Source organism: Anas acuta, chromosome 4 (genome assembly GCF_963932015.1).
Source record: "Anas acuta chromosome 4, bAnaAcu1.1, whole genome shotgun sequence".
In the NCBI taxonomy this organism is placed as follows: Eukaryota; Metazoa; Chordata; class Aves; order Anseriformes; family Anatidae; genus Anas; species Anas acuta.
The window spans coordinates 76,351,297-76,377,603 of record NC_088982.1 but is presented as its reverse complement, the minus strand read 5'-3'; the positions used below and the strand labels follow the sequence as shown (position 1 = coordinate 76,377,603).

Sequence of the window (26,307 nt, the reverse complement as noted above, 5' to 3'; positions counted from 1 at the left end):
CCAGGCCATTATATTTACAGCATATAATGAACAGACCAATTCCTCCACTTTTCATAGCAGAAGCAGCCAACAGTATATTTTAAGTACTTGCCATTCCCAATTAAATGACCTAGCTCATGGTGCCTTCACTCTTTTTCACTGATACATACTGCCTTTAATTTAATTTGTTTCTCTATTGGAAGAGGAGCAAAAGAAGGCCCAACTTCAACTAGTGCGAAAGGAATATGGTAGCTGTGGTTTACTATACTGGCAACACTACAGCAATGATGAGCAGCTAATAAACTGTACCTCTTGCTACCCCCCTCTTGTCATTTCAGCACCATTTTATCTAGATTTCATCCATTAGATTGCTCCAGATGAAGCATGGTCCATCCAGATCAGATGGACCAACTAAGAAAGGCTTCATCTCAGGCAAATGTTTTGATGCTCATGGGCACTGGATAAATGGCAAAATGCAACTTATAGAGTTTCAGAGAGAGGAGCTCTTAGGATATGTCTGTTTCTGCTATAATTGTCACCACAGCTTCATCTAATGCACCTTCTGCTTCCTTTGAATTAAGCCTAAGAGAGCAGAAATCACCCAAGGTCATATATAATAGTCTCCTCGCTCCCATGACAGGTTTGACAAACCACTCTGAACACTGCATTAGTTACACTGCTGCCAGCACTGTTAACAAGCTCTGCCAAGCTTTAGTCGCTCTGCATGGAACAAACCCATGTGCTCCTCTGGACAAAAGATGCAGATTATTCCCTAAAACAGGTCATTCATTTTAACGTGAGTTATCAATTTTCCCCATATTAACGGAATAGCCTAGTCTGCTTTTCTTCATGTTAATAATTTCTGACTCTTGCCTACTGCTCCCACCACACTTGGGTGAATGGTGCTTGTATCTTACCGTTAATTCATTTATACAGAGTGCTGAAACTGGAGCCCTGTGACCTCGAAGCTGCGTTAGAAATGAGAGTTTATTCAAATCCCAAATGATGCAGGTGCGATCCCGTGATCCACTCACAATTATGTGATAAGCTAGCGATGCTGTTAAGCATGTGACAGTGTCAGTATGACCCAGTAATGCCTGCAAAACAGAACCAAGGAGGAACATAATGCAATCAGGAGAGAGCACAAAAATGACTACATTACACCTGAAGAGATTCAGGTAAAGTAAACATCAATAACCTATCAGAAGATCCAACTGGACTGAGACTGGAAGTATTTAGTTGCGACTACTTCCATAACTGAAATTAATAGGAGTCATTTTCTGAAAACAGGATTTCACTGTAAATATCAAACGGCTCCTATTTAAACATCTGTTGATGTTTGAGAGAAGACGAAGGAAGAGAAGCCAAAATTATAATCAAAAAGTCAAGGTTAATTGCAAGGAGAAAGTTACAAGCAGCTGCTTTGAGAAGACTCATCTTTTAGATTTTAGGCCTCAACTAACCATTGAAACAGGAGTTTGGAATACAGTTGGATTTTTCGCATTTATCAAGTTACAAGTCATCAGATAAGCTGCAGCGACCAGTCTTGCATTTACTCTGACCCCACTGCTGCAAGAAGATGAAAGCAAAGCAACTTAATTACACTACCCTGAAACTCAGGTTATGGTGTTTTATCTTGCATAAGCAAAAAGGTTTGGAAACACAGCTTTGGACAGCTATTGTTGTAGACTATTGTTGGGAAGATCGTTAAAAATTCTCTAAATTTCTTCTGATTAGTTTGAGCTGAAGCTTTCCACTAGGAAAAAGAAAATCCTATTTTTAAGATGCTACCAGGAACAATAGCACTTATAATCTGACTACCTAGAACAATGACACACACCTTCTAGAATACTTTGAGATTTATTTATTTTTTTGGTGGTGGTGGGTTGGTGATGTTTTTTGTTTTATGTTGGTTTTTTTTTAATAGACACACAAGACTTCCTCTGTACTTAACTGCAACTGACAAAACCATAGGTACTTGTTTGTTGTATAAAAAGATAATGTCTTGAATTAACAAAGAAACAACAATATAAAGTTATCCTGAACAAGTATACTATGCTCAACAAATACCATATTACTGTCAGAAAGCGCAAAGTTTTGACCAAAAATTTAATTTAAACATAACAACTCCAAAAGAAAAGACAGAAGTACTTAGAAAAAGGAAAATGAACAGTTGAGACAGTCTCCTTCACTGCCATCCCTGACAGTTTTCAGATGGGGGCAGCACTACAATAACACAGATTATTTCACGCAAAATACATCTTTATACTGTTGTTAACATTGCTACCTAATTCTCTGCATCTCCAAAAAGCTCATAGTGGTCAACTATCCTCAAACCAATGCAATTCTAAAGACACAGTTTGCCAATTTTCAATGTAGATCAGTACCGTGACTACTTAGATTTCCAAACGTCTACTTGATTCACTGTTCCAAAGCTTACTGAGCACGCAATACTCCTTTCATACTTCCTTGGATCTTGGAACATAGTTTGCCTAATACGCAACTTCATTGTACTTTACCTGTTTTAGTGTGAGGGCTTTAGCTTTTTCTTTGGAGATGCCCATTTCCCACACACACACAGCTGTGCTTGTTCCCCCAGTGATAACTAGTTTGGGGTTGGGACAAATGGCACACAGTATCTGACCCCATTCTGACAAACATTCATAAACAATTACTGCCTGGAAGTAAAGAAAACAAAGAATTACTTGCAGAATTGGAACTTGGTAGGAAAAAATAAAAGCCCGAGTGCCACCCAATGAATGCTGGACCATTAAGTAACTAAGGTATCGTTGCTGCCTCTTTTACGTTTCCCACAAACAGAAGTAATTCCAGCTTCAGCCATAAAATGGCTCCTGAGAGAACATAAGAGATGAATTGGTGAATTTTACTGGCATTCTTTAATTTGATTTTTTGTTTGTTTGTTTTTCAGGCTTGTTAAAAATTATTATGAATTAGCTTATGTCATTCTGCTCATGTTCTCATGAAGACAACCAGATGGGGGCAATAAAGCATACACAGTACAAGCAAATATTATTTCATTGACATGCAAACTAAGTTTCCATTCCTGGATTTCTTTCACTATTGAATAGTTGATTGCTTTCAGCGCTAAAACCAATTTCAGATGACAAACCTTGTCTGACTCGTAGGTACCCAGTCTACAGCTGAGGTCTGCATAGCCCCAAGCAAAAGTTTTATTCCAAGTAGGTGGGATGAGAACCTTATTTTGTTCTACTGCCAGAATGCCTTTATCAGTACACACGATCTGTCCCACAGGCTCCTTGAGCTCTAGAAAAGAAGAGTTATCTTTTACTGAATGCGAAGACAGAAACTATCTGATCCCATTAAATACCTGATGCTCTACAAAAGCCAGAGATTATACAATTGCTCTGGTCCCACCTGCAATGCTGCATGAAGTGTCCTTCAAGCTTAACGTCGCACAGACATTACCTCTTTGACATTTCTCATTAGAAATGATTGCACCATTTTCAGCACAATTAAAATATTACTTTTTTTTTTTTCTTTTGTATTGATGCCAACATCATTTTGGGCCCCTCGCTACAAAAAGACATTGAGGTGCTGGAGTGTGTCCCAAGAAGGGTAACGAAGATGGTGAAGGGTCTAGAAAGTAAGCCTTATGAGGAGTGGCTGAGGGAGCTGGGGTTGATTAGCTTGGATAAAGGAAGGCTCAAGAAAGACCTTATGGTACTTTACCATTACCTTAAAGGATGCCATAGTGAGATGGGGATTGGGCTCTCCTCCCAACCTCCAAGGGATAAGATAGGGGGAAATAGCCTCAGGTTGCACCAGGGGTGGTTTACATTGGATATTAGGAGATATTTCCTTACTAAAATGGTTGTGTGGTACTAGAAAAGGCTGCCCAGGGAAGTGGTTGAGTCACCATTCTGGGAGGTCATTGAGAGACGTGTAGATGTAGAACTTAGTAACATGGTTTAGTGGGCGACTTGACAATGCTAGGTTAGAGGTTGTACTAGATGGTCTTAGAGGTCTTTTCCAGCCTAGATGATTCCATGATCTTGGACAAATATCCCACAGTCTACATTCCTAATTACTTAGCTATTTATTTATCTAATTTTGCAAATACAGGCTTCCTGTTTCCTGTCCTCAAGTATAGCCCTGCTACGTTCTGTGTAATGGTACATCCTTTTCTTTTTACACAATACACACATTCATTTAAACATCTATGACATAAAACACTGCATAGGATTTACCTACCTCATGGACAATTAACTTTTGTTCACTGCAATATCACGTATGAGGTCAAAACCCACTTTTTTGGTCTCACGGCAGCAACCAACCATTCCTGCCGACATTCTCAGTATTTGTTGGCACTGAGAAAAACAATCCTTCTGCTATAGCAAATAAACAGCGAAGCCTCTGCTGGCCCAGAAACAAAGTACACTGAATATCCTTCAGACACCTTTGCAATTTGCTTCAAACACTTTTTTCCACATTAAAACTTGGAAAAGGTGCTTAGGCCCCATTTTATCCGTGTCTTTTAAGAAGTTACTGCCAACTGGCACAGATTTGGCACTTTCCAAGTATACTTTAAGCTAAGTAATAATAACCTTGGACCATTGGGGTATTTTAAATTTCTTTCTCTCAAATTTACAAGCATTATGAATAAAAGTTAAAACTAAACAAAATATTGAAAAACACTCTCGTTGAAACTCTGAAAGCTCTGTGAAAGAAACAGAAATAAGTATTGTGGTTTGTTTTACCTTTCACTGGTGCAAGAGATGGTCGTAGGTTGTCTAAATGATGGAAAAAAATCTTGTCACTTGTGGAACCAGGGGGTACAGAGGTTCCTACAACCTCTCCATTCAGTCGGCTTCTAACACGCTTTGGAGGGTGTGGTTTTTTAAAAAGCTGAAATTCATCAAAAAAATTACTTATGATCACACATTACAGGTTTGCAAGAGCACTGTCTTAAAAAGATCAGTAGTGTCCCATTCACCTTATCAAAATTCTACAGATCAGTAAATTCTACTTAACTGCCCTCAGTGTTCATGGACTCACCATTATTCAGTGTTTATTAATAAATTATAGTAAACATTTTGATGAGACTTCACCAAATAATACAAAAAACAACTAGGATATAATGAGCAAATTATTTTTAAAGCTACCTCCAGCTGCAAAAGCAGATGACGTAAAGCAAGCAAGGATGCCAAAAATGATTCATAAGATGATGTCAAATTCTGTTGCAGGTTTCCTCCAATAATTTCAAGTGAACTGGTCAAAATCATGTTCTCATTTAACATCCTAACATTTGCCCTCTTGTCACTCTTATCACTACTGTGCTGTTTATTTTTGCCACGTTGCCTGTTCTGGTATATCTTGTGGCTCCTGTGAAATCATGTGCTTCTGCTACAGCCTAGAGCTCCAAACCTGCATTTGTGTTCCCAGTGAATTGTTGAATGTATCTGTAGTTTCCAGCAGATCAAGGATTGGAAAAATTAACTCATGACATGAAAAAAATTTAACTTTCATCATTCAATAAAAGACAAATAAACAGAAAATCCTACAGCAACATCTAATTCAAGGGAAAAAAATCCTCCCCAAAAAAACAAGAATTCAAAGTACCACTTCATTAAGTATATTAATTTAGTGTAATCTCACTTAAAGAGTACTCAAAAACTTTAAAACTGCACATAAAAGATAAACCTATGCATGAGTAGTACAGGACCTTTAAGTGTCAATCCTTGTAAAAGAAATACTGAGTGCTTTTTCAACAAATTCTCTCAATAAAAGATGTGGTCAAACCCAGTACCTCCTACAGCTGCTTTAAAAAATGTACATATAGAAATTATTTTATTACAGGATACGTTGATATACCTAAATACCAGACTTTACCTTAAAATGTTGTTTTCATTGTTCCCCTCGACATTAAGCGGTGTGCTTCACAGCAGCAACGTACTCATTTTTCCCATGCCCTTTTTTTTTTTTTTTTTTTTAATCAAACCATAATTCATTTCACCTTTATTTTGAGAGTGCAAAATGGAAAAAAGACATTTCCATCTCATGAGCAAAGCTCAAAATTTATCTTAATTGTATCTGTTTTGGAGATGCAAATGATTCAGCGTCCCTGGAAGAACATTTATGGACATATACTTCCAGGAAGTTTTGCTCCTCCTTTTCTCTTAAATGTATTTCAACTCAAGCATCATCTTGCAAATAGAAATCCTGCAAATGGTGTACCTGCTTTGGTATCTGTCCGAAGTTATTAATGAATCCTATAGTAGCTGTCTCTTTTAATGGATCATTGATGTTGTATATGTCCACTTGCCCCTCATAGAAGAGATGATGAAAGACATTTACAGCTTCAACTGCTGCAGGACCTTGCTGTTTATAGCCAAAGATCAAGTCAATCCACTCATGCAGATGCGCACTCACAAAGTCGCATTCCAGAGCCTGAAATTCAAAGTGCATACATTAAAACTAGCCATGTCAGTCATTGGTCAAGTATACTACACCTGCCATAAAGAAAGAAGCAGAATACATTGATATATTCTCTATTTTTTTTTTTGTTAAATCTGAAGCACCTGTTGTCTCAGCTTACTCTCTAGCCAAAAATGAAGTGGAGTAAACACCAGCTCTGCAGCCATTTGTAACAAACAGCCATCAACCCAGAACACATGGACTGGCTGGTAGCTGTGACGGCACGAATCAAGCCAGGCTTCATTCACAGTGTAATGTCACAAACGACATTTTCTACTTCCATTATTAAAACTCAAATTACCTCCCGATGAACTCTGATAAATTCACGAGGGTCTCCTTTTGCCCACGGGGGAAGTATTACATCTCCAAGTTTAGTGCCATTTTGTTTGCAACCTGTAAAAAAAAAACAAACACAAACAAAGATTTGGAGACAAACAGTGAAACCACATAGCAATAGCAACAGTTAATTAACAACAACAAAATTTAACACCTTTCCTTTATAAAGAAAGGCCTTTCAGACTTCTATTTTAAATACTGTCTAATTTTTAAACATCAGGCAGTAAAACCTGAAAAATTCTGACTTGGTTATTCAGGTGTGATAGTCAGCAAGAGTAGAAAATGAAGAACTCAAATATTCCTTGCAATGGCTTTTGATGTTGACAGTACTAGTTCAGAGTATGCTCTTCAAAGCAAACAATTTTTCTAGCTTGGGGAGTTAATTAGATTACTCAGTTTTCTTACAGTTTCACAACATAGAAGTCTGAACTCAAAACCTTTACATTTCCCAATGAAGTGCTCTTTGAACACAACTTCTTGTCTTAGTATTTCTTGTTAGGCACATTTCTTATTTCCTCTCCCTACCATAGGAAAGACCTACTGTAGCATGCAAAAGATCATGAAAACAGCCAGTTCTGTGGTCTTTTGTGGCCACTACACAATCTGAGTCCCATACTGCCAATTCAGCTTGCACAAAAGCAGCCAGCCCACCTACTGGAAGTTGATGCTCAAGAAGACATCCATCTGGTGGCTACAGCAATCACTGCACCACAACTCAATGCTGATCATTTTTTTGACTTGCATGTTAGAAATTGTTTCATGAGGTAAACATGAATAAATGCTACAGACTGAATTTTAGTGAGGAAAAATATTCTGTGTGTATACAGCAGCAAACAAGTCAACTGGGTTTATTTTAAAGGCAAATAAATCCTGGAATGAGACAGCTTAACAGCAAACTGTACTGGGAAGACTTGGTGGAGCAGCTCTTTGGCTCCAAGTTTATGTTCTTTGCAATAGGAACAATCTGCATTAAACAATGATGTTGTTGTTTTACCCATGGGAATGGCTACACTATGACAGTACAGGCTGAATACTCATGCACTGACCCTGTCAAGCTGCCACAAACTTTATACCCAAGGACGGTGGTCATTCCTCTTGGCATGTCCTGGACACACACATTCATCACGATCCTAGAGAGATCCCTTCCCACCCAGAATATTAAGTGGTGGCATGTTTCAATTACTGAAACCTTAGTCCTTACAACTTCCCACTCATATTCATGTGTTGTCATTTGTCACTGAGAGACAATCCCACATTTTGTACTTGCTCAGGGCAAGCTTCCAAATTTACACAGGTGCACAAGTAGTACATCCGCCCAACAGACATTCCTTGCATAATCTAATCAGGCTTTGAATGTTTTCCTATCTCCTTGTTTGGGAGAAAGGGATTGGAAGGGGACTGGGATAATTATGAAGTAACACAAACTGAAGTCTCATGCAGGTTTTTAGCTTTACAGTAGTTCAGAACAAAGCCTGTCCTACTGTTCTAAATATTGATAGAACTTCTAGTAATCAGACATATCCACCTAAAATTAGGAGATACAGAACTAAATGAACAAGACCTCAATATTTAATGGTAATGGCCACACCCTTCTGTCTGAAGAATACTCAGGAGATGTGTTTTGTCTTTCCCTACTTTTTTTTTTTTTTTTTTTTTTGCTTTTGGTTTTGTACATTTGCACTTCCAATCTCTATCAACGTTTTGAGGCTACTGAAACACACCACCCAATTCATCTTTTTTATTGGTATTAGATTCCCAGCAAAGAGCTGAGAGAAGGTTAAAGCTGCTGAGAAGAGTGCCATACACTCATTTATCTCCTGTGAAACTTGACTTGTTAAATAATTACTGTCACAGAAGTCAAGTGCCACATTACAATAAAAGCTTTGGAAATCTTTAAGAGGAAGTGAACAGTATCAAACAGATTTCCCAAAGACTAAAAATGGCATAAAGAAAATTAAGAGTATGGCAGCGTACATTTCTCCATGCTCTATCTTTCAAAACCCTGAAAAAAAGGTTATAAATATTTTTTGGGGTAATAAAAATCTTTAGTGAAACTGAGAAATGTCTTTTTGATATGATAGTTGTGTTTAGCACTTCTTAATTTTTGAACCTTTTCTTAAGGCTTTTAAACCTAGAGTTATATTATTTCTATTACCATCATAATGCACTGCAAGACTTGAGAGATTCACTTAGCAGAGATGTATTCTTTACTGGTGATTGCTCACGCCATTGTACACCGTTGATCTGTTTTGCAGCTTTGTTAACTTCACTTAGTTAAAGCAGAGGTTTAGAATTAGTTTCTTAGATTCTTGTTATTATCTGTCACCCACACTCCAAGCACTTATTTCACAGAATCACAGAATCACAGAATTTCTAGGTTGGGAAGAGACCTCAAGATCATTGAGTCCAACCTCTGACCTAACACTAACAGTCCCCGCTAAACCATATCCCTAAGCTCTACATCTAAACGTCTTTTAAAGACTTCCAGGGATGGTGACTCCACCACTTCCCTGGGCAGCCTGTTCCAATGTCTAACAACCCATTCGGTAAAAAAGTTCTTCCTAAGATCCAACCTAAACCTCCCCTGGTGCAACTTCAGCCCATTCCCCCTTGTCCTGTCACCAGGCACGTGGGAGAACAGACCAACCCCCACCTCGCTACGGCCTCCTTTAAGGTATCTGTAGAGAGCAATAAGGTCGCCCCTGAGCCTCCTCTTCTCCAGGCTGAACAAGCCCAGCTCCCTCAGCCGCTCCTCGTAGGACTTGTTCTCCAGGCCCCTCACCAGCTTTGTCGCCCTTCTCTGGACTCGCTCGAGCACCTCGATGTACTTCTATGTCCTTTATGCCAGTACTAATGAGTTGGTATACATACTATTTACCATAACTACTTTCAACACTATTTTTCTTATCCTCTCCTTTCCCCATGTTATTGAGTCTTATTTTCTTTAATGGATGAAATCTGTGAAAAATAGACCATGTTTGGTCTATTTTACATATGTGAAAGTAAAGTATATCTTAAAATAAATTATCAAGATTTTAACATAGGAAAAACGAGAGGGACTTTTGTCAGGGTATGTTTTGGCCTACCTAGGTCAAAATTGTTGGAATTGAGCAGGAACTCAGGGAGGTAGAAAAATTCCGGGATGAGCTCCTTCACATCTGCCATGTTGTGCTTTGACGCCGAATACCAGGCCTCCCGGACACTGTGAAACATTCGGTCAGCCAGGTCAAAGTGACCACCCTGTGGGACAAAGCAAGATCATCGGAGTAGCGTGGACAAATTTGCTGTGCTGCAAGAAGGCAAACCAGAACATACTCTGCCTAATAAATACATCATAAAACATAGCATGTTTCTTCCTGTAACACAAAGAATATTAAATGCTGCATTATTTTATGCTGTGAAACACAATAATAGTGCACAAAGTATGAAGACAGATCTACCAGATTTGAAGGAGAGAGACACCTAGTTCTACTTCAAAGTTTAGGCTCTTCTGGTGAAACGCTGCGCCAAAGGAAAAAAATTATATATACACACACACACACACACACACATATATGTACATATTTTGCCTGGTGGCTTCTGTCCAGGAAAATACTGGAAACAATGTTTTGAGCCCAGTTACCTGTCAGACTGCCAAAAGATGCCAGGCTCTGCAAATTTTGGGTTACTTTAACACTCAGTACTGAATTGCATCTTGGGATAGAAGTATAGGTTTTAAATTTAGCATCTTTCAACACCTCCATAGTAAACTGAAGAACTGGCACAAGATTCTTTCAATGGCAGACAAATAAAGCACAATGAGAAGTGTATTTGTCTTTATAATAAAACCTTTGTTTTTTTGTCTGGAGCTATTTTGTTCCATACATATTTCTAAATGTTTGAACTACATGACGAAATGTGAATTCCATTAAATCTATTACAAATAAACATCAAACATCCTGAAGGTTTTTGGACCTATCCCACCTGCAATCACTCAAGATATGTTTTCTAACATATTTCATGAGATCAGCAGACCGATCACATTTTTCATGTAGGTCTCAAAAGTACAGCAGGAAAGCAACAGGAAATAAGGTCTTGTACTTCTTACCTGCAGCCGTAAAAAAATCTGTGTAAAAGGCTCCATCCGGACAAGGTAAGAAGCCACTATCATGGCAGATGAATAGTGGGTCCCATAATGATAAGCTGGAGTTTCACCTGCCAAAAATTAAAAATCATCAACATAGAAGAAATAAAGAAGTTAAGTAACAGTAGGTGACAACAGTTACTGGTGACAGTACTAACTAGTGATGCATTGTATTTACTCTGTGACCTCAGACACATTTAAAATTGGCATTTGCAATTTTCATTCTTGGGAAATTGAAAACATCGTGTTTTGTCATGGCCACCACTTAAGTTCTAGCTGCAGTGCAGTAGCTTTAATTCAATGAGCTTCTGTCCAGCAAGACTGCATGGTTACTCATTTTTTATTTTAAATACTTCAAATGTTCCAACAGTGATTTTTTTTTTGGTTGCTCTGGAATTAAAGGCTCAGTCAGAAATACATCTCAGAATTGTTGGCTACAGAATTTGTAGAGCTTTCACTGTCATAATTTCCTGGGAAAAAAAATCTTCATAAATACACATAGAACACGATTCATTTCTGAAAATGACCATCTTAGCTACCTGCTGTTTGACCCAGAACAGCATCACAGTAGTTAAACAAGCTTGTGCTGCATATAAAAGCGCAGAAAAATAACTATCGTGTATTATAGCTGTTTTGACAAACTCACAAGTTTTATTTTCAATAGATTCAATAGATAATGAAACTCTAAATGGAGAATACACAACTCAATTGCTTATCATTTGGAAGCATTACAAACTTAAGAACATAACAGTACATGTATTTCTTCTGGGGGATGGGTAGCAAAGAAGAAGATGCTTCCTTAACAGAAAAATATGCAGTAAACCAAGAAATGAAAAAACTACTGCCCTGATAATGCAAAAGTATTCATATTCCTCTGTACAATTTATTGTCTTACAGCAGCATTCAAACATTAGTCAAGGAGACAACTGACCGCATGCTTAGTATGTACTTGCCCATATCTAACAATTAGTCAAGGTTTAACAGTTCTCAATATACAACTGTTTTCTCTTCAATTTTGTGTATAAAAACATGCTGTTCGGATTTTAAAAAAACAACAATGGAACAACAACATACATATCATCATCACCACCCCTTTGCGTCAATTTAATACTTGTTTCCAAGTCACAAAAAAAAAAAAACAAAAAACAACCCACCCACATGGTAGAGCTCTGTATATCCAAATCCGGAACTCTTTACCCTTATAATGAAAATCCATGACTCCCTCCCATCACATGGCAGGCATATGCCCCTCGCTTTTTCCTGCAGAGTATGTTGTTACTTACCATTGGGATCTTCCCAGTCTTTGTATCGTTTCTTGTACTGGGCTAACCGGTCTTCTGTTTGAGCTCCCATGGGCTTGGCCAGGTTTCTGAATGTCCTGGGATTTGTAAGGTCCAATTCCTTTTAAAATAAAATGAACATCAATTCTATTTAAAAATGAATGCTTTCTCCATAGGCATAACATCCTTCAGGATGTAGTGCAGAAAACTACTGCAGACTTACACAAATGGCTGCAGTCTTGTACATTGTTACATGAAGGAGAAGCAATTGCCTTAGAACATGCCGTGCACTTGTGCACACCCCAATAGCAACTGTAAAATGAGGATGGGCAAGGACCAGCCTGCATGGGACAGCTAAGCACCTCTAATATCCTACTCACTGATAGCGTGGGCTGGACATTGTAAAACAGATAAAATCTAAAGACTGCAAATAAGGATAAGACTATTTTACCAAGGCAGCGCAAGCCAGCTGTAGTATTTACAAGCATTAAATGCGTAAAAGTTTACTACTAAGTTGACAAGATATTTTATTTACCTCTGAATCATAGTCTGCGAGGATCCAGGGGAAGACAGGGTACTGCATAAGATCATTATATGATCTGCCCGCCAGAGTGTTTAAGTGCATCAGGTACTGGAAGTTACTGATTTCTCCTCTCTGAAGGAATACATAAGTGTTGAACAGTTCACTTGGCAATAATCAACTAAGCTGCCAGACTTTCAAGATGTTCAGCTCTCTCCAAATATATGAAACTTAATTCAATGTTACAATGCCTACTCTAAGCTTACATTTCTACGGTAGAACCATTTACTATTTGATGATGATATCATGAAATATAACCCATTAAAATACAGAGATACATTTTCTAAAGCAGTATATTCCACTTGTTCTAGCAAGAGCATGCAACTTACATGCATTAATTATGTATCGCTACAAAATGTGCAATTTAATATAAAAATAATTTATACTTACCTCCCATCTTTGAGTAACAGATTTTTCTCCCACTAAAGTGCTAAGCAATCCAGACCTAACAGGAAGAAGAATTAAGTACATTTTCTAACTTACCAATAAGACCTGTGTTAAATCTTTACAAGACAATTCAAAGTGTAAAGATTAAAACCTGTGAATTTTTACATTTAAACAAATCAGTCTTAGTTCCTTTTTGCATTAGTAGTACTTATTTTGTTTCTGAACACAGACTGACATAATAATGCACATTATCCATGCATTTCAGTGCATATACAACTAAAACTGATGGGCTGCTGCTGAGGAAAATATGTTTAAAAACTTGGACAAGCCAAATGGTTTTGGTACTCCAGTTCCTTTCAGAATGTACCTGTACACCAACAACATTAATCCTGGTAACATGTATTTATTTGTAGGAAGGTATACCAATGCTGCCAACGATATTAAAACGTTTAAAGTAGCTGAACATACAATCATTGTTTTCTTATTTATTTGGTAATGCCCAGTTTTAAATAGAGGTTGCAATACTCCCCAGGGTAACTGGACCCTAACGTAAACATCATCTATTGGAAAACATTAAGCTAAAAAGCTGGTGAGGAATAGTATTGCTTACCCTTGTTCTACACTGGTATTTGGCCTCTGTCCAGACACTGACTCCGAACTGTCAGTTAGAGATGGCACAACAGCCAAAAACCTGCATCAAGAGTTAAATGGAGTTTAAGGTTAGCGTGTCTGTTCCAGGTTTGTCTCATACTTAGAACACATTTGGTACAATTAGTGATCTAATTTTGAGCAGCTACATAACATCTTCGTAAACATTGGAATAGCCCTTTTCGCTCTAAACTCACATTCACTGAGTTGTATATCTCATACTAATTATGTACAGCAAGTTTGGCATGAAGTCATTAGCGCTTCCTAGTGGCTTTTCTCTGCAATATTAAGTTCGCTACAGGATTATGCAGTGTCTCACACCACTTGCAACCTACTTCTCATTGTCAGATCACTGGAGGTTCAAATATTGCTCAAAACAGATAATGGCAAATATTCAGATTAAATATTGTAACTTTAGTTATTTTACAATACCTTTGATAAACTTTATTTCTAACCCCCTTCTGGAAAGCCAGAAGATAGTTCCGTCCATCCCCTGAGAAAACTTCAATTGCAATTGGCTGAAAACAAACAAGACAAACATATGTCACCACTAACACCTTTGCTTGTCATCTCTGAAGGTCAGAAGTAGGCCAGTTTAGTCATACGAAGTGACACATGATTCAAACTTATTGCAACAAACGCTGCTTAGTGCGGCCAACCGTTCTCTTTTCAGAATACTACAATTCACTAATTCACACAATAAACTATAGCAAGCCAAACATGGCTCAGATCAGATGCTAGGCTTAATCTCTTAAATTTAAACACAACAAACAGTTTTCACTTGCCAAATACTCATCTGATAACTATTTTACTTTGTTAAAATTCCACAGTTGGCATCTCAATCTGAATACTGTGTCCAAGTTACCTGCAAAAGGTATCTCCTTTTATGTACTTCCTTGATATCTTCATAGGCAAAAATGCTGCACGTTCTTTTGAGTTGACTTGGACCTTGCCTTGCTCCCCTAGGTATGATAGGCTCGTGCATCCTGTAGATGGGGTATATACAGGAAAGTGATTAAAAAGAACATGAATTATAAAAATTATTTTTTTCATCTTTGTGAGAGTCAAGTTATTGAAAGAAACTTATTTCATGATACACCACACACCACATTTTGCATTTTGTGAGCAACAGAAGAATCTGCTCCTGAGATCTTCCACAATCTGTTTTTGTAGTTGACTCAAAATAATTTCATTAAACACCTGTTGTTCACCTTCTAAAGACTCATGAAACTCTTTATTAAACCACTCACTTTGGAGGCAGCGTCTCAATATCCCGTATTTCTCTGGTGGCAGTCATGGTAAATCCATCAATCACATAGAAGTGCTCTTTCCCAAAGAGAAGAAGCCCTTCGCTAGTGTCAAGGCCCTGAACTCGAGCACAGCGGTACATATGCTGAATCTGAAATGAAAAACACGCAGTGAGCAAAAGCAGGTCAGCAAGCTCAGACTCAGACCATTGCTTTGTCAGAACAAGACCTAAACAGTGCTTTATTACTTGTGGATACAACAAAAATTCTGCTATTTTTCCTGTTAATTGAGGTTGTACGTCATCTTTGTGATCACTGATTTTAAAGGTAGTTTAAATAAAGCCTCCATCATATAGAATAGATGTTTTGTTTATGTTTATGTTTATGTTTACTGACTTTTCCACTCTCGCTTTGCTTCTTGGGCGTATTTTGCAACCTGGAGCCCTTTCAACCCCAATCCCAAATCTATTTAGTGGTATACTTCAGACAGACAGTATGAAATACTAAGTAACCAGAACAGCCTTTGAACACAGTTCATGGGGATACAACATTCACTGTCAAAATTTTTCATTCTAATGATTACAAGAATTACTTAAAGTCTATTGTGTGCAGTATTTACATGTTCAACGTATATTTCCTTTATGGGGTCTCATTAGGTTGACAGTGTAATAATCCTTGTAATAATCACAGGATAGCTTGCAACTTTAGTTCTACAACAGGTTGAATTCTCCACAGAAGGCAGAAGCAAAGCAAGAACGTTTCCAGTACAGGGGTTTTGGGCTCAGGACCTCTTTGAATTCAAGTACACATTTGTTTTCAAGGATGCTGCAAGAAGAAGCTGATAGAATATTAAGCAGGTGCAGCTTTAGATCAGGGAAGCTATTTAGGATGTTGATTTGTGCTTGCTACATGCAGGGCAGAAATTCCAATACAGTAAGTGCTTAGTCTGTTTGCAGTACACAGTACCTTCTCTCCTTCTTCAAGAAGTCGAAGCAAAGTTGTATTGTCAGTCTTCTCCTCTTCATCAATTGAACTCCCCTCAACAACTTGATCTTGTGATTGCTCCTGGTTCTCATCATCTCCTCCATCAGGAGCAGAGCGAGATCGTTTCAGGGGAGGCTTCACTAGGCCTGGAAAAGAAGAACAAAGAAGAATAAAAAAAAAAAAAATTGCTGTGCAAAACCTTTTGAAGTCTAAAACTGCTGATCCAATGCTAATACAGAAAATAGAGTCCCACAAGATCCTTATGTTTATTCCAACATGAATGCAAGAGCAGATATAAAGGCAGATATATTTAAAGAGAATAGTTTGGGACAAAAGAAATGATCTAACCTCTGACTCTTGCAATCGTGTCTTCTCCGTGTTCTGGCTCCTGCTGAGTGGTTTCACCCACTGTATTTTCTTCTATGGTGTCCTGGAAGACTGCAGGGTTTCCAGAAGCTAGGCGCATGTAGTACTCCTTACTGTCATAACTTATAGCCCTCCGGTAGCGAGCAGGTTTCTTAGAAATAATTGAACACAATCACTTAGTCAGTCAACGCCTCGCTTGCTTCAGTAAACAAGCTTCAGGAACACTGTGTGCAGCACAGGGCATGCCCATGAAGTGCTTTGTGCATGTTGTGGTTTAACCAGCCGGCAGATAAACACCACACGGCCGTTCGCTCACCCTCCCCCCTCCCTCTCTGGGATGGGGAGAGAAATGGGAAAGTGAAGCCTGTGAGTTGAGATAAAGACAGTTTATTAAGACACGAAAATAATAACAACAATAATAATAACAACAATAATGATGATAATACTACTACTACTAATGTGTACGAAACAAGTGATGCACAATGCAATTGCTCACCACCCGCTGACCGATCGCAGAATCACAGAATTGTCTAGGTTGGAAGAGACCTCCAAGACCACATGGTCCAACCAATGACCTAACACTAACAAGTCCTCCTCTGAACCATATCACCAAGCTCTAAACCTAAACATCCTTTAAAGACCTCCAGGGGTGGTGACTCTACCACTTCCCTGGGCAGCCCATTCCAATGCCTAACAACCCATTCGGTAAAGAAGTTCTTCCTAAGATCCAACCTAAAATTCCCCAGTGCAACTTTAGCCCATTCCCCCTTGTTCCTATCACCGGGCATGTGGGAAAACAGACCAACACCCACCTCGCTACAGCCTCCTTTAAGGTACTTATAGAGAGCAATAAGGTCGCCCCTGAGCCTCCTCTTCTCCAGGCTGAACAAGCCCAGCTCCTTCAGCCGCTCCTCGTAGGACTTGTTCTCCAGGCCCCTCACCAGCTTCGTCGCCCTTCTCTGGACCCGCTCAAGCACCTCCATGGCCTTCTTGTAGTGAGGGGCCCAAAACTGAACACAGTACTCGAGGTGCAGCCTCACCAGAGCCAAGTACAGGGGGACGATCACCTCCCTAGCCCTGCTGGTCACACTGCTTCTTATACAAGCCAGGATGCTGTTGGCCTTCTTGGCCACCTGAGCACACTGCTGGCTCATATATTCAGCTGACTATCAACCAATATTCCCAGGTCCTTCTCTGCCAGGCAGCTTTCCAACCACTCATCTCCCAGCCTGTAGCTCTGCTTGGGGTTGTTGTGCCCCAGGTGCAGGACCCGGCACTTGGCCTTGTTGAACTTCATACAGCTGACCTCAGCCCATCAGTGCAGCCTATCCAGATCCTCCTGCACAGCCTTCCTACCCTCGAGCAGATCGACACACGCACCTAACTTGGTGCCATCTGCAAACTTACTGAGAGTGCACTCGATCCCCTCACCCAGATCATCGATAAAGATATTAAAGAGAACTGGCCCCAGTACTGAGCCCTGGGGAACGCCACTAGTGACTGGCCTCCAACTGGATTTGACTCCATTCACCACAACTCTTTGGGCCCAGCTACCCAGCCAGTTTATAAGCCAACGAAGTGTGCGCCAGTCCAAGCCACGAGCAGCCAGTTTCTTTAGGAGAATGTTGTGCAAAACAGTGTCAAAAGCCTTACTGAAGTCAAGGTAGACCACATTCACAGTCTTTCCCATGTCCACTTAGCGCGTCACTTTGTCATAGAAGGAGATCAGGTTCATCAAACAGGACCTGCCTTTCATAAACCCATGCTGACTGGGCCTGATCACCTGCTTGCCCTGTAAGTGCCGCGTGATGACACTCAAGATAATCTGCTCCTTGAGCTTCCCTGGAAGCTCCATGAGCTTCCCTTGACCAAAGCCCAGCCCATCCCTGAGCAGCTGCACCCCCCACCCCGGCCAGCCACCCCTATATATTGTTTAGCATGACCCCAGATGGCATGGAATATCCCTTTGGCCAGTTTGGGTCACCTGTCCTGGGTCCGTCCCCTCCCAGCTTTTGCTGCACCCCCAGCCACCACTGGCAGGACAGAATGAGAAGCTGAAACGTCCTTGGCTTGGTGTAATCACTGCTCTGCAACAATTAAAACATCAGCGTGTTATCAGCACTCTTCTCATCCTAATCCAAAACATAGCATCCTACCAGATACTAGGAGGAAAATTAATTCTGTCCTAACTGAAACCAGGACAGTGTGTGTGCATACATACAGCAAAACATACAAAAACAGAGACTCTTCACTAGATCCAGTAAATCATCTAATTTGCAAGGGAGCTTTTGAACCACTGAAGTAATGATGGGTTTGCAGAAATGCCTGCTGCTAAACCTACAACACGGAGACGTATTAAGTGTGGTCAGTATGTTATCAACTGTCACAAAAGACTGCTGGGATACTTTTGCTCTAAGATTGATAGATCAAATTGCTATTTTACCACCTTTCATCACTCCCTACAGTTCATTCATTGGACAGCCAAATTCATTGCTAGGTGTAGTTTGAGTAAAAATTTTCCTCTAGACAAGATGAAAATAAGTGGAGGTTGATATGAACTAAAAGCAGCCAGAGACCTGATCTGAAGGCTCAAAAATTCTTAATTTTTTTTTTTTTTTTAATACAGATTTTAAAGGCCTGCAGGCAGGCAACTGGCACAAGAGGATTATTTTAAGTGAAGTAATTCATCAAGCATCATTTATATCCTTGGGTAAGCACAATGGATTATGGTATGTTTCACTATGGTGATGGTGTGTTGTTGGCTTTCTTTTAGCAGGTTAATTCTTACATCATTCCTCTTTTGATTATGGAGTTAATATTAGAAATCAAAGTAACCACTAAATGAGGACAAGGTCAGCAACATCACTGGAGAGTCAGATGGGGATAAGAGCTATTACACAGCCAAGAACTTTTCCCAAATTAAAACAAACTGATGCACCTGGACAGAAGAAAACCCATTGTTTTTATACTTCAGTCAAAAATCTTCTTCTCTGAGTACTATTTAACGCCAACACCTTAACTCTAGAAAGTTCAGTTTGTAAACATGCTCAGCTCTCCATCACAAAAACAATTTGTTACTTTGTAGCAATATGCCCCATGATTCTTCAAATTAGATTGAGATAATAATGGAATATCATAAATTCAGATAAATGCTTTAAATTATGTGCAACTGCAGAATATTAGTTGCCGTTTCAATTAAGACTTCTCCTTGTTCCCTTCTGCGGTTGTAACTGCAAATACATAACATGTGATGTTCCTTTTTTTGTTGCTGTCCACCTGTTTGATGATGTAGCAGGAAACTAAGTGACCCATAAAAACAAAACAGCTTTATTACAAGTAGATGTTTGGGATGACTAAGCAATTAAGAGCAGCAACATGGAGATTCCTTATTTCAGGTCAAATTGCCTGCCCCAGAAATCCAAGATGTACAGCACTGTGATCAGATTTGCCAAGTTGGGCTCTAGTAAGTCTTCAGTCTTTAACACCTCTGTAGTAACGTAAAGTCTACAAAGAAAAATCCAAACTAGCACTGCTAACATAAAGAAATCAGTAACAAATTATATTTCATTTTCTGTATAGCAATTACTTTCATTTATGTGTATTAGTTCATTGCTGAATGTAATTCAAAATCAGTGAATGCACTGTGCACTCTACTTAGTGATGGGCAAGACTAACTGCAATTTCATAGAGAAGCCTCGTAAGAGATAAATGCTTGCAGGACAGTCAGTTCCTAACAGATCTGGTACTTTTAAGGTAGGATTCATATTTTGAAACAACTGCATACGTATAATTAACAATAAAAATGAAGACCATCAGGAATGACAAAATTGGGTTAACAAATGTGGTGCTAACAAAAATAGGCCTCTTTCAGACCATTACGATTAGAAAGGGGAAAAACCCCTGTTCACTAGGTCCCCTTTGCAAACAACATCCATTTTCCTAGCAGTGCTTCCCAATGATCACGTTGCCCATTACTAAACACGTTCCATAGACCATTAGTTCAGACCCCAAACCACAACTCTGAACACAGTGAGAACAGTGACAGCACAGCCCAACACAGCCTGTTAGTGTGCAGCAAAGAAGTGAAGATCTACAGAAAGTTATATTAGGTGAAGGCTGAGGAGAGCACAGTAACATTTTCTAATGTGAATACGGAAAACACCACCTTCAGGCCTGGAAATACTGAAAGAGCAAGTTGAAAGCCAAATGTAGAAGCATTGATTAAGACTGCCAAACATGCAGGAGAAACTGTAAAAGTTGTGATTATTTTACATTCTCTCAGTGTGTGTGTTTCTTTACCTTTTGAGGAATGCCATCATCAGATGTCTCAGGAAGTCTACTTGAGAGGTCATACTGAAAACAGGGCATTAAGTATATGCATCAGAAAAAGAACACTTTTAGAAGGAGGCATGATGATATGTTCTCCGCTTTCTGTGAACTTAACTGTTGCTAAAACTATTGTGTGTCAGGTAACAAGTAGACAAATACACCTCATGGTGTAAAGTTAGCTGTACAGTATTTTTTTGTTTGTGCTTCTTAAGTACCATGGCTTTTATTCTTGATTTGAGGAAAAAAATCCTGCATGCATACATACATGCATGCCTAAAAGACACAATAAAGACTGCTCCATTTCCTCAAGATGCTGTTCCAAAGCAAAGAGAAACGAACTGCCAAACTTTCCAAGGCCACATACATTTCTGCCCAAGTAGCCGATGTTCATATTCACAGATTATCAATGAAAGAAGTACATCCAAACAAAGGCCTATAGGCCTATTTGGTTTTTGCTTTTTTTTTCAAATCTGTTTCAGTTGTTATGTAGCACTATGCCAAGAACTCATAGTGAAACCTCCCATCCATAGGTATGGCATTTCATAGCCTTTTGGTGCTCATGAAGACACTTCTGGTGTTCACCAGCATGCTTGCTTGGCTAATGCATACACACCATGTTTCATGCTGGAACTGGTAGAGCTTTCCAATTCACTGTTTTGAGTGGTGAGCAGGTCAGTCCCGCCCCTAAATGTACTACAAAGAATAACTGAACCTTACCAAGCATTTAGGGCTAACAGGCATGTTGGTAAACTAACAGAGTAAAATAGGCATAAGAGAAACTTTTTATAAAAAAAAAAAAGAAAAAGAAAAAAAAGTGGATTTTACAACTGGGCATGAAATTACTCATAACAAAATGCTGAATTACTTACCAGCAAGTTTGTTTCTTGCTCAGCTTCAGGCATGTAGGGATACTGAATATAAAACATGTCATTTCGAACCATCTTCTTCCTCATTCTACAGGGACCCTCTGTCATCTCCAACATCCACTTGTCAAGATGGGAACCAATGGGGGGACCCCATAAACCTCGCTCTCGTAGTAACTCATATTCAATTTGAGACCACTCTTCCGTCACATATTTTAATGCATTCTGCTGACGCTGAATACAAAGATATTACCATATGCATTAACAGTGATGTTTTTAAGCCTACATCTGATACAAGCAAAGTCATTTTCACTACATTACAGAAAACCTTGCAATTGAAAATTACAGTAGCATTGTATAATGCACCCTAATGCGCTTTCCAGTCTCAGCTACTATAAAAGCAAGATTCCCATTGTATTCCTCTAAGCATAAGAGGAAAAAAACAACAAATGAACTCTGCTTTTGATTTTTACCTATAATTGAATGCATTCATAAACAGCAAATATGAAAAAATGTAACATTAATACACTGGGGATTTTAGGAATTGAAAAAAGGTAACTTCAGATGCTCTTTCTGCCTACATTTAAACAGAAGAGGGAAACTGAACAAAGCAAAGCTTATCTGGTGGATTTTTGCCAGTCACTTTCAATAACTTGAACTTCTGGGAAGCTGATTTCTTAGACTTTTAGAACACACCTCAGCAAATACTTTGAACCAAAGGACTGTGGGGATGCTTGAAAGAAAATGCAGGGTGCAATGATTTTGTTCTATAAAACACAGAGCATCATTTTTCTATTGCTGCATAATGATGTGAAAAAGGTGCCTTAAAATTGTTTGTACTACTATAAAAGTAGCATTTGTACACAATGCTTTCCCATGTCTTCTGCTTTTTTTTTTTTTTTCAAGAAGCCTAAGTACTCTTTTATAATAAGAATAATAAGAAAAAGGTGGAAACATGTTAGAGCATGCAGGCTGTTTAAAACAGCATACGAAAAACTTAAGATTTAACTTAGGTACTACTTCTGCAATTAAATCAAAATTAGCTTTATTTGACTGCATTAAAGAAACACCCCTAAAATAACAATAGTATCTATATATTTAAGCATTTAATCACCAACCTCCTAATATTTTATAAGCCACATATTGAGAAACAGGATCTGTACAGCCTAACATGTCAAAAATATCAGTTTCAGGTAATCCTCTAAACCATACCTCCTGATATTCCTTATACTGCATATCAACCAGGTCCCGAACCACTGCAATGTGGGTAAACATCCACTGGGAAATTTCCTAATAGGAGATAAGGAGACAGACAGAACCAGACTTTATAAATCAGGCTTAGATTTAGTTTGAATGGAAAGCCCATGCATCACCTTGCTAACTTGTTCAAAAAGACTAGCTTCCTAAAACATGTTCTGGATTAATTTCAAACTACTCCATGCAAAAATATTTTTAAGGGTGTTTTATGCTTTTTGTTTTATTTTGTTTGGTTGTTTTTAAGGCAGCAAACTCATGTACAAGGACGTTATTTAAGATAAACTGGCAAACATTTGGCAAATATTGAAAGCACACGATTAATGGATCAGAAAATTCCCAAACAGCTAAAGAGAGACAGTAGATGACAAAAATTACTACTTTTCTCCATTTCCAGGTAATATTTTGTGGATGTTGCTCAATTTGATGGAAACCTTTACAGGTCTCATCATTCTATACTGACACACAACTGTTTTCACACCCTGCTCCCTCGCCAATGTGCCTAACAATCACTCCTGTCAACTCAGTTTTTGGGTTTCTTCCTTTTCATTTTCATGTGTTTGCCAGGAAAAAGACCAAAAACACTAAGAATTCTTTATTGTAAAGAAGTCCACTGCATGACTTTCAGACCAGTAAGTGAAAAGGCAAGCTATTTTTCAACTTACACAGGACACCAATAACTCTTGATGAAGTCAACAGCAGTTACAGCATGTCTTTATGTCAGGAATACACCTGCTGTCCATGACCTAAAGTCTCCCTGCTGTTCCAAGTGCTAATTACAGTAAGAACTCCATCCTACAAAAACTTTCAGACCCGTCTTTCCTTTGTTTTCGATACCTAAAGTATTGTATATTAACTCCTCACAATGCCCTACTAAGTACTTTCTGACAGAAATCACACAGCTTTAACCCTAGAGTCTTTTTTCTTTTAATGCAAGCAGGTTTGAAATGCAAATGTACAATTTCACCATCACATAATGTTTTGCTGAGCTCTTTTCTATAGTACAATAAAAATAGGGAAAAGCAGCATTTGTTTAGTCATGATACATAAAATATACTTATAAGGACTTCCAAAAAAAAAAAAAAAGCACATCATCTTGGCTTCTATTGAAAAAGGAAAAGCATCTATCTTGGCTTCCATTACAAAGTGGTGAGGCAAATTGAATTAGTACACAGACTAGCAAAGCAGTAAAGCATTACAGATATATAAAAGCTTAACTCTCCTTTTAAAGTTAAAGATAGACAGCTGTGCTTGCTGGATTAGGACACGCAGAAGTGAGAATGCTCAGTCTCAATATTCAACAATGAAAAGAAACGAGCACAAGATCTTACCTAACACCCTGAAAGATCATTTATATTGCAATATTTACCATAATCTCTGAACATACAATGCTGGATTTTAGATTTCATTTTACTAAGTGACATTACCTGTGTAGAAAGATTGTGTTTATTGAGCCCGCTCTCCTTCCGGTTTCTCCTGGAACCAGTTAGTTTAGAGAGGCCAAACCCACTGCTAACTCGTGAAAGTTTGGACTGTGTGGTCGGAATCAAGGCCTCCCCTCTACTGATGCACTTCTTCTCATGGGCTGAAAAACAAAGATCTTATGTTGTGGGATGGCTTTTTTTTTTTTTTTCTCTCTCTCTGTTCTCACTGCCATTGCCATTTCACTAAACAGAGTAACCTTTTCTATTGTTGTTTCTTTGTTTTGTTTTTTTGTTTGTTTGTGTTTTTTTTTTTTCTTGTGGTTCTGGTGTGTGGTGGTTTGGTGGTTTTTTTTTCAGTTTTGGTTTTGAAGGAAAGATTCCGAAGAGAAAATCGTGTTGTTTTTTGTTTGTTTGTTTTGTTTGTTTGTTTTTGTTTTTAATTTTGAAAGGAAACATGAGGAGCAGATTTATGATTCCTTTCACTGATTATCAAAACCAGGGTCTAACAGCTGTGAGTGCTGTCCTCATCTGAATAAGTGAAAAATTGGTACGTAGAACAAAGTTGTCACCTCCCTTTCCCTCCACACCCCAACCAATTTCCATTTTGCTGAATTACATCCCCTTAAAGACCAAGAGAGCAGTCAAAAGAAGTGAGACAATGTCAGATGAAACAGTTTCTTTCAAAACAGTTACAAAATAAAGAAATCTATACTATTTGTTATTAATGGCAGACACAAATGAAAAGTAACCCAGTTGAGCATGTCATCATTGCGCCCCTCCCTACACCCAAAAAGGGGCTGTATCATGACACTGCTATCTAGTCTGTCAGCACAAGTATGCCATTTTGAGAGGAAAAGTTAGGTGGGCTAGTGCACCTTTTTGTGAACATACAGCCATCCCAGTTGATTGTCAAGTCCAGAAACACTAGCATGCTTACTTTAAAACTTTAGTAAAAATCACAGATTAGTTCGGCTCTCAGAATTTTCATGTTCTCCCCACACTCATCTAATGGACCTCACTGTATATCCGTTACATTTGATTTAAAAAAAAAAAAATCCATTATTTTCTTCTTTTAAATCCACTACTACTTTCTCAAGCCAATATATTCTCCAAAGATCCTCAACTCTGCTCAAAACATTTTTTTTTTTTTTAAATACTGACTATTAGCTAGACAGTGGAAACGCAAGCAAAATTCAGCCAGGGACATAGCATATCTAGAAATACATGGACCACAAAACCAAGTGCTGTATATTTCCAGCAACACTTTCTGTATATCCAGATTAACCTCAGTGACAGAATCATTTAGGTTGGAAGAGACCTCCAAGACCACATGGTCCAACCAATGACCTAACACTAACAAGTCCTCCTCTGAACCATATCACCAAGCTCTAAACCTAAACATCCTTTAAAGACCTCCAGGGGTGGTGACTCTACCACTTCCCTGGGCAGCCCATTCCAATGCCTAACAACCCATTCGGTAAAGAAGTTCTTCCTAAGATCCAACCTAAAATTCCCCAGTGCAACTTTAGCCCATTCCCCCTTGTTCCTATCACCGGGCATGTGGGAAAACAGACCAACACCCACCTCGCTACAGCCTCCTTTAAGGTACTTATAGAGAGCAATAAGGTCGCCCCTGAGCCTCCTCTTCTCCAGGCTGAACAAGCCCAGCTCCTTCAGCCGCTCCTCGTAGGACTTGTTCTCCAGGCCCCTCACCAGCTTCGTCGCCCTTCTCTGGACCCGCTCAAGCACCTCCATGGCCTTCTTGTAGTGAGGGGCCCAAAACTGAACACAGTACTCGAGGTGCAGCCTCACCAGAGCCAAGTACAGGGGGACGATCACCTCCCTAGCCCTGCTGGTCACACTGCTTCTTATACAAGCCAGGATGCTGTTGGCCTTCTTGGCCACCTGAGCACACTGCTGGCTCATATATTCAGCTGACTATCAACCAATATTCCCAGGTCCTTCTCTGCCAGGCAGCTTTCCAACCACTCATCTCCCAGCCTGTAGCTCTGCTTGGGGTTGTTGTGCCCCAGGTGCAGGACCCGGCACTT

General features: G+C 39.0%; 1 protein-coding gene across 7 annotated transcripts in view; it reads right to left on the bottom strand.

Annotated features, from left to right (window-relative positions):
- WDFY3 (WD repeat and FYVE domain containing 3) overlaps positions 1 to 26,307 on the bottom strand; it is a 181,372-nt gene that overhangs the window by 8,340 nt on the left and 146,725 nt on the right. For 5 of the 7 annotated variants that reach the window (XM_068682165.1, XM_068682166.1, XM_068682160.1 and 2 more), the window contains 21 exons: positions 24,260 to 24,417; positions 22,791 to 22,868; positions 21,585 to 21,812; positions 20,686 to 20,739; positions 16,369 to 16,537; positions 16,003 to 16,166; positions 15,040 to 15,188; positions 14,655 to 14,775; positions 14,222 to 14,307; positions 13,752 to 13,832; positions 13,145 to 13,199; positions 12,710 to 12,829; positions 12,178 to 12,295; positions 10,859 to 10,965; positions 9,858 to 10,011; positions 6,737 to 6,828; positions 6,196 to 6,408; positions 4,719 to 4,866; positions 3,110 to 3,264; positions 2,499 to 2,657; positions 897 to 1,076 (listed from right to left, as the gene is read on the bottom strand). In XM_068682165.1, coding sequence (XP_068538266.1) covers positions 897 to 1,076; positions 2,499 to 2,657; positions 3,110 to 3,264; positions 4,719 to 4,866; positions 6,196 to 6,408; positions 6,737 to 6,828; positions 9,858 to 10,011; positions 10,859 to 10,965; positions 12,178 to 12,295; positions 12,710 to 12,829; positions 13,145 to 13,199; positions 13,752 to 13,832; positions 14,222 to 14,307; positions 14,655 to 14,775; positions 15,040 to 15,188; positions 16,003 to 16,166; positions 16,369 to 16,537; positions 20,686 to 20,739; positions 21,585 to 21,812; positions 22,791 to 22,868; positions 24,260 to 24,417 — 2,789 coding nt within the window. The remainder of the gene's footprint in view (positions 1 to 896; positions 1,077 to 2,498; positions 2,658 to 3,109; positions 3,265 to 4,718; positions 4,867 to 6,195; positions 6,409 to 6,736; positions 6,829 to 9,857; positions 10,012 to 10,858; positions 10,966 to 12,177; positions 12,296 to 12,709; positions 12,830 to 13,144; positions 13,200 to 13,751; positions 13,833 to 14,221; positions 14,308 to 14,654; positions 14,776 to 15,039; positions 15,189 to 16,002; positions 16,167 to 16,368; positions 16,538 to 20,685; positions 20,740 to 21,584; positions 21,813 to 22,790; positions 22,869 to 24,259; positions 24,418 to 26,307) is intronic. The other 2 variants (XM_068682162.1, XM_068682163.1) reach the window with 1 other exon arrangement.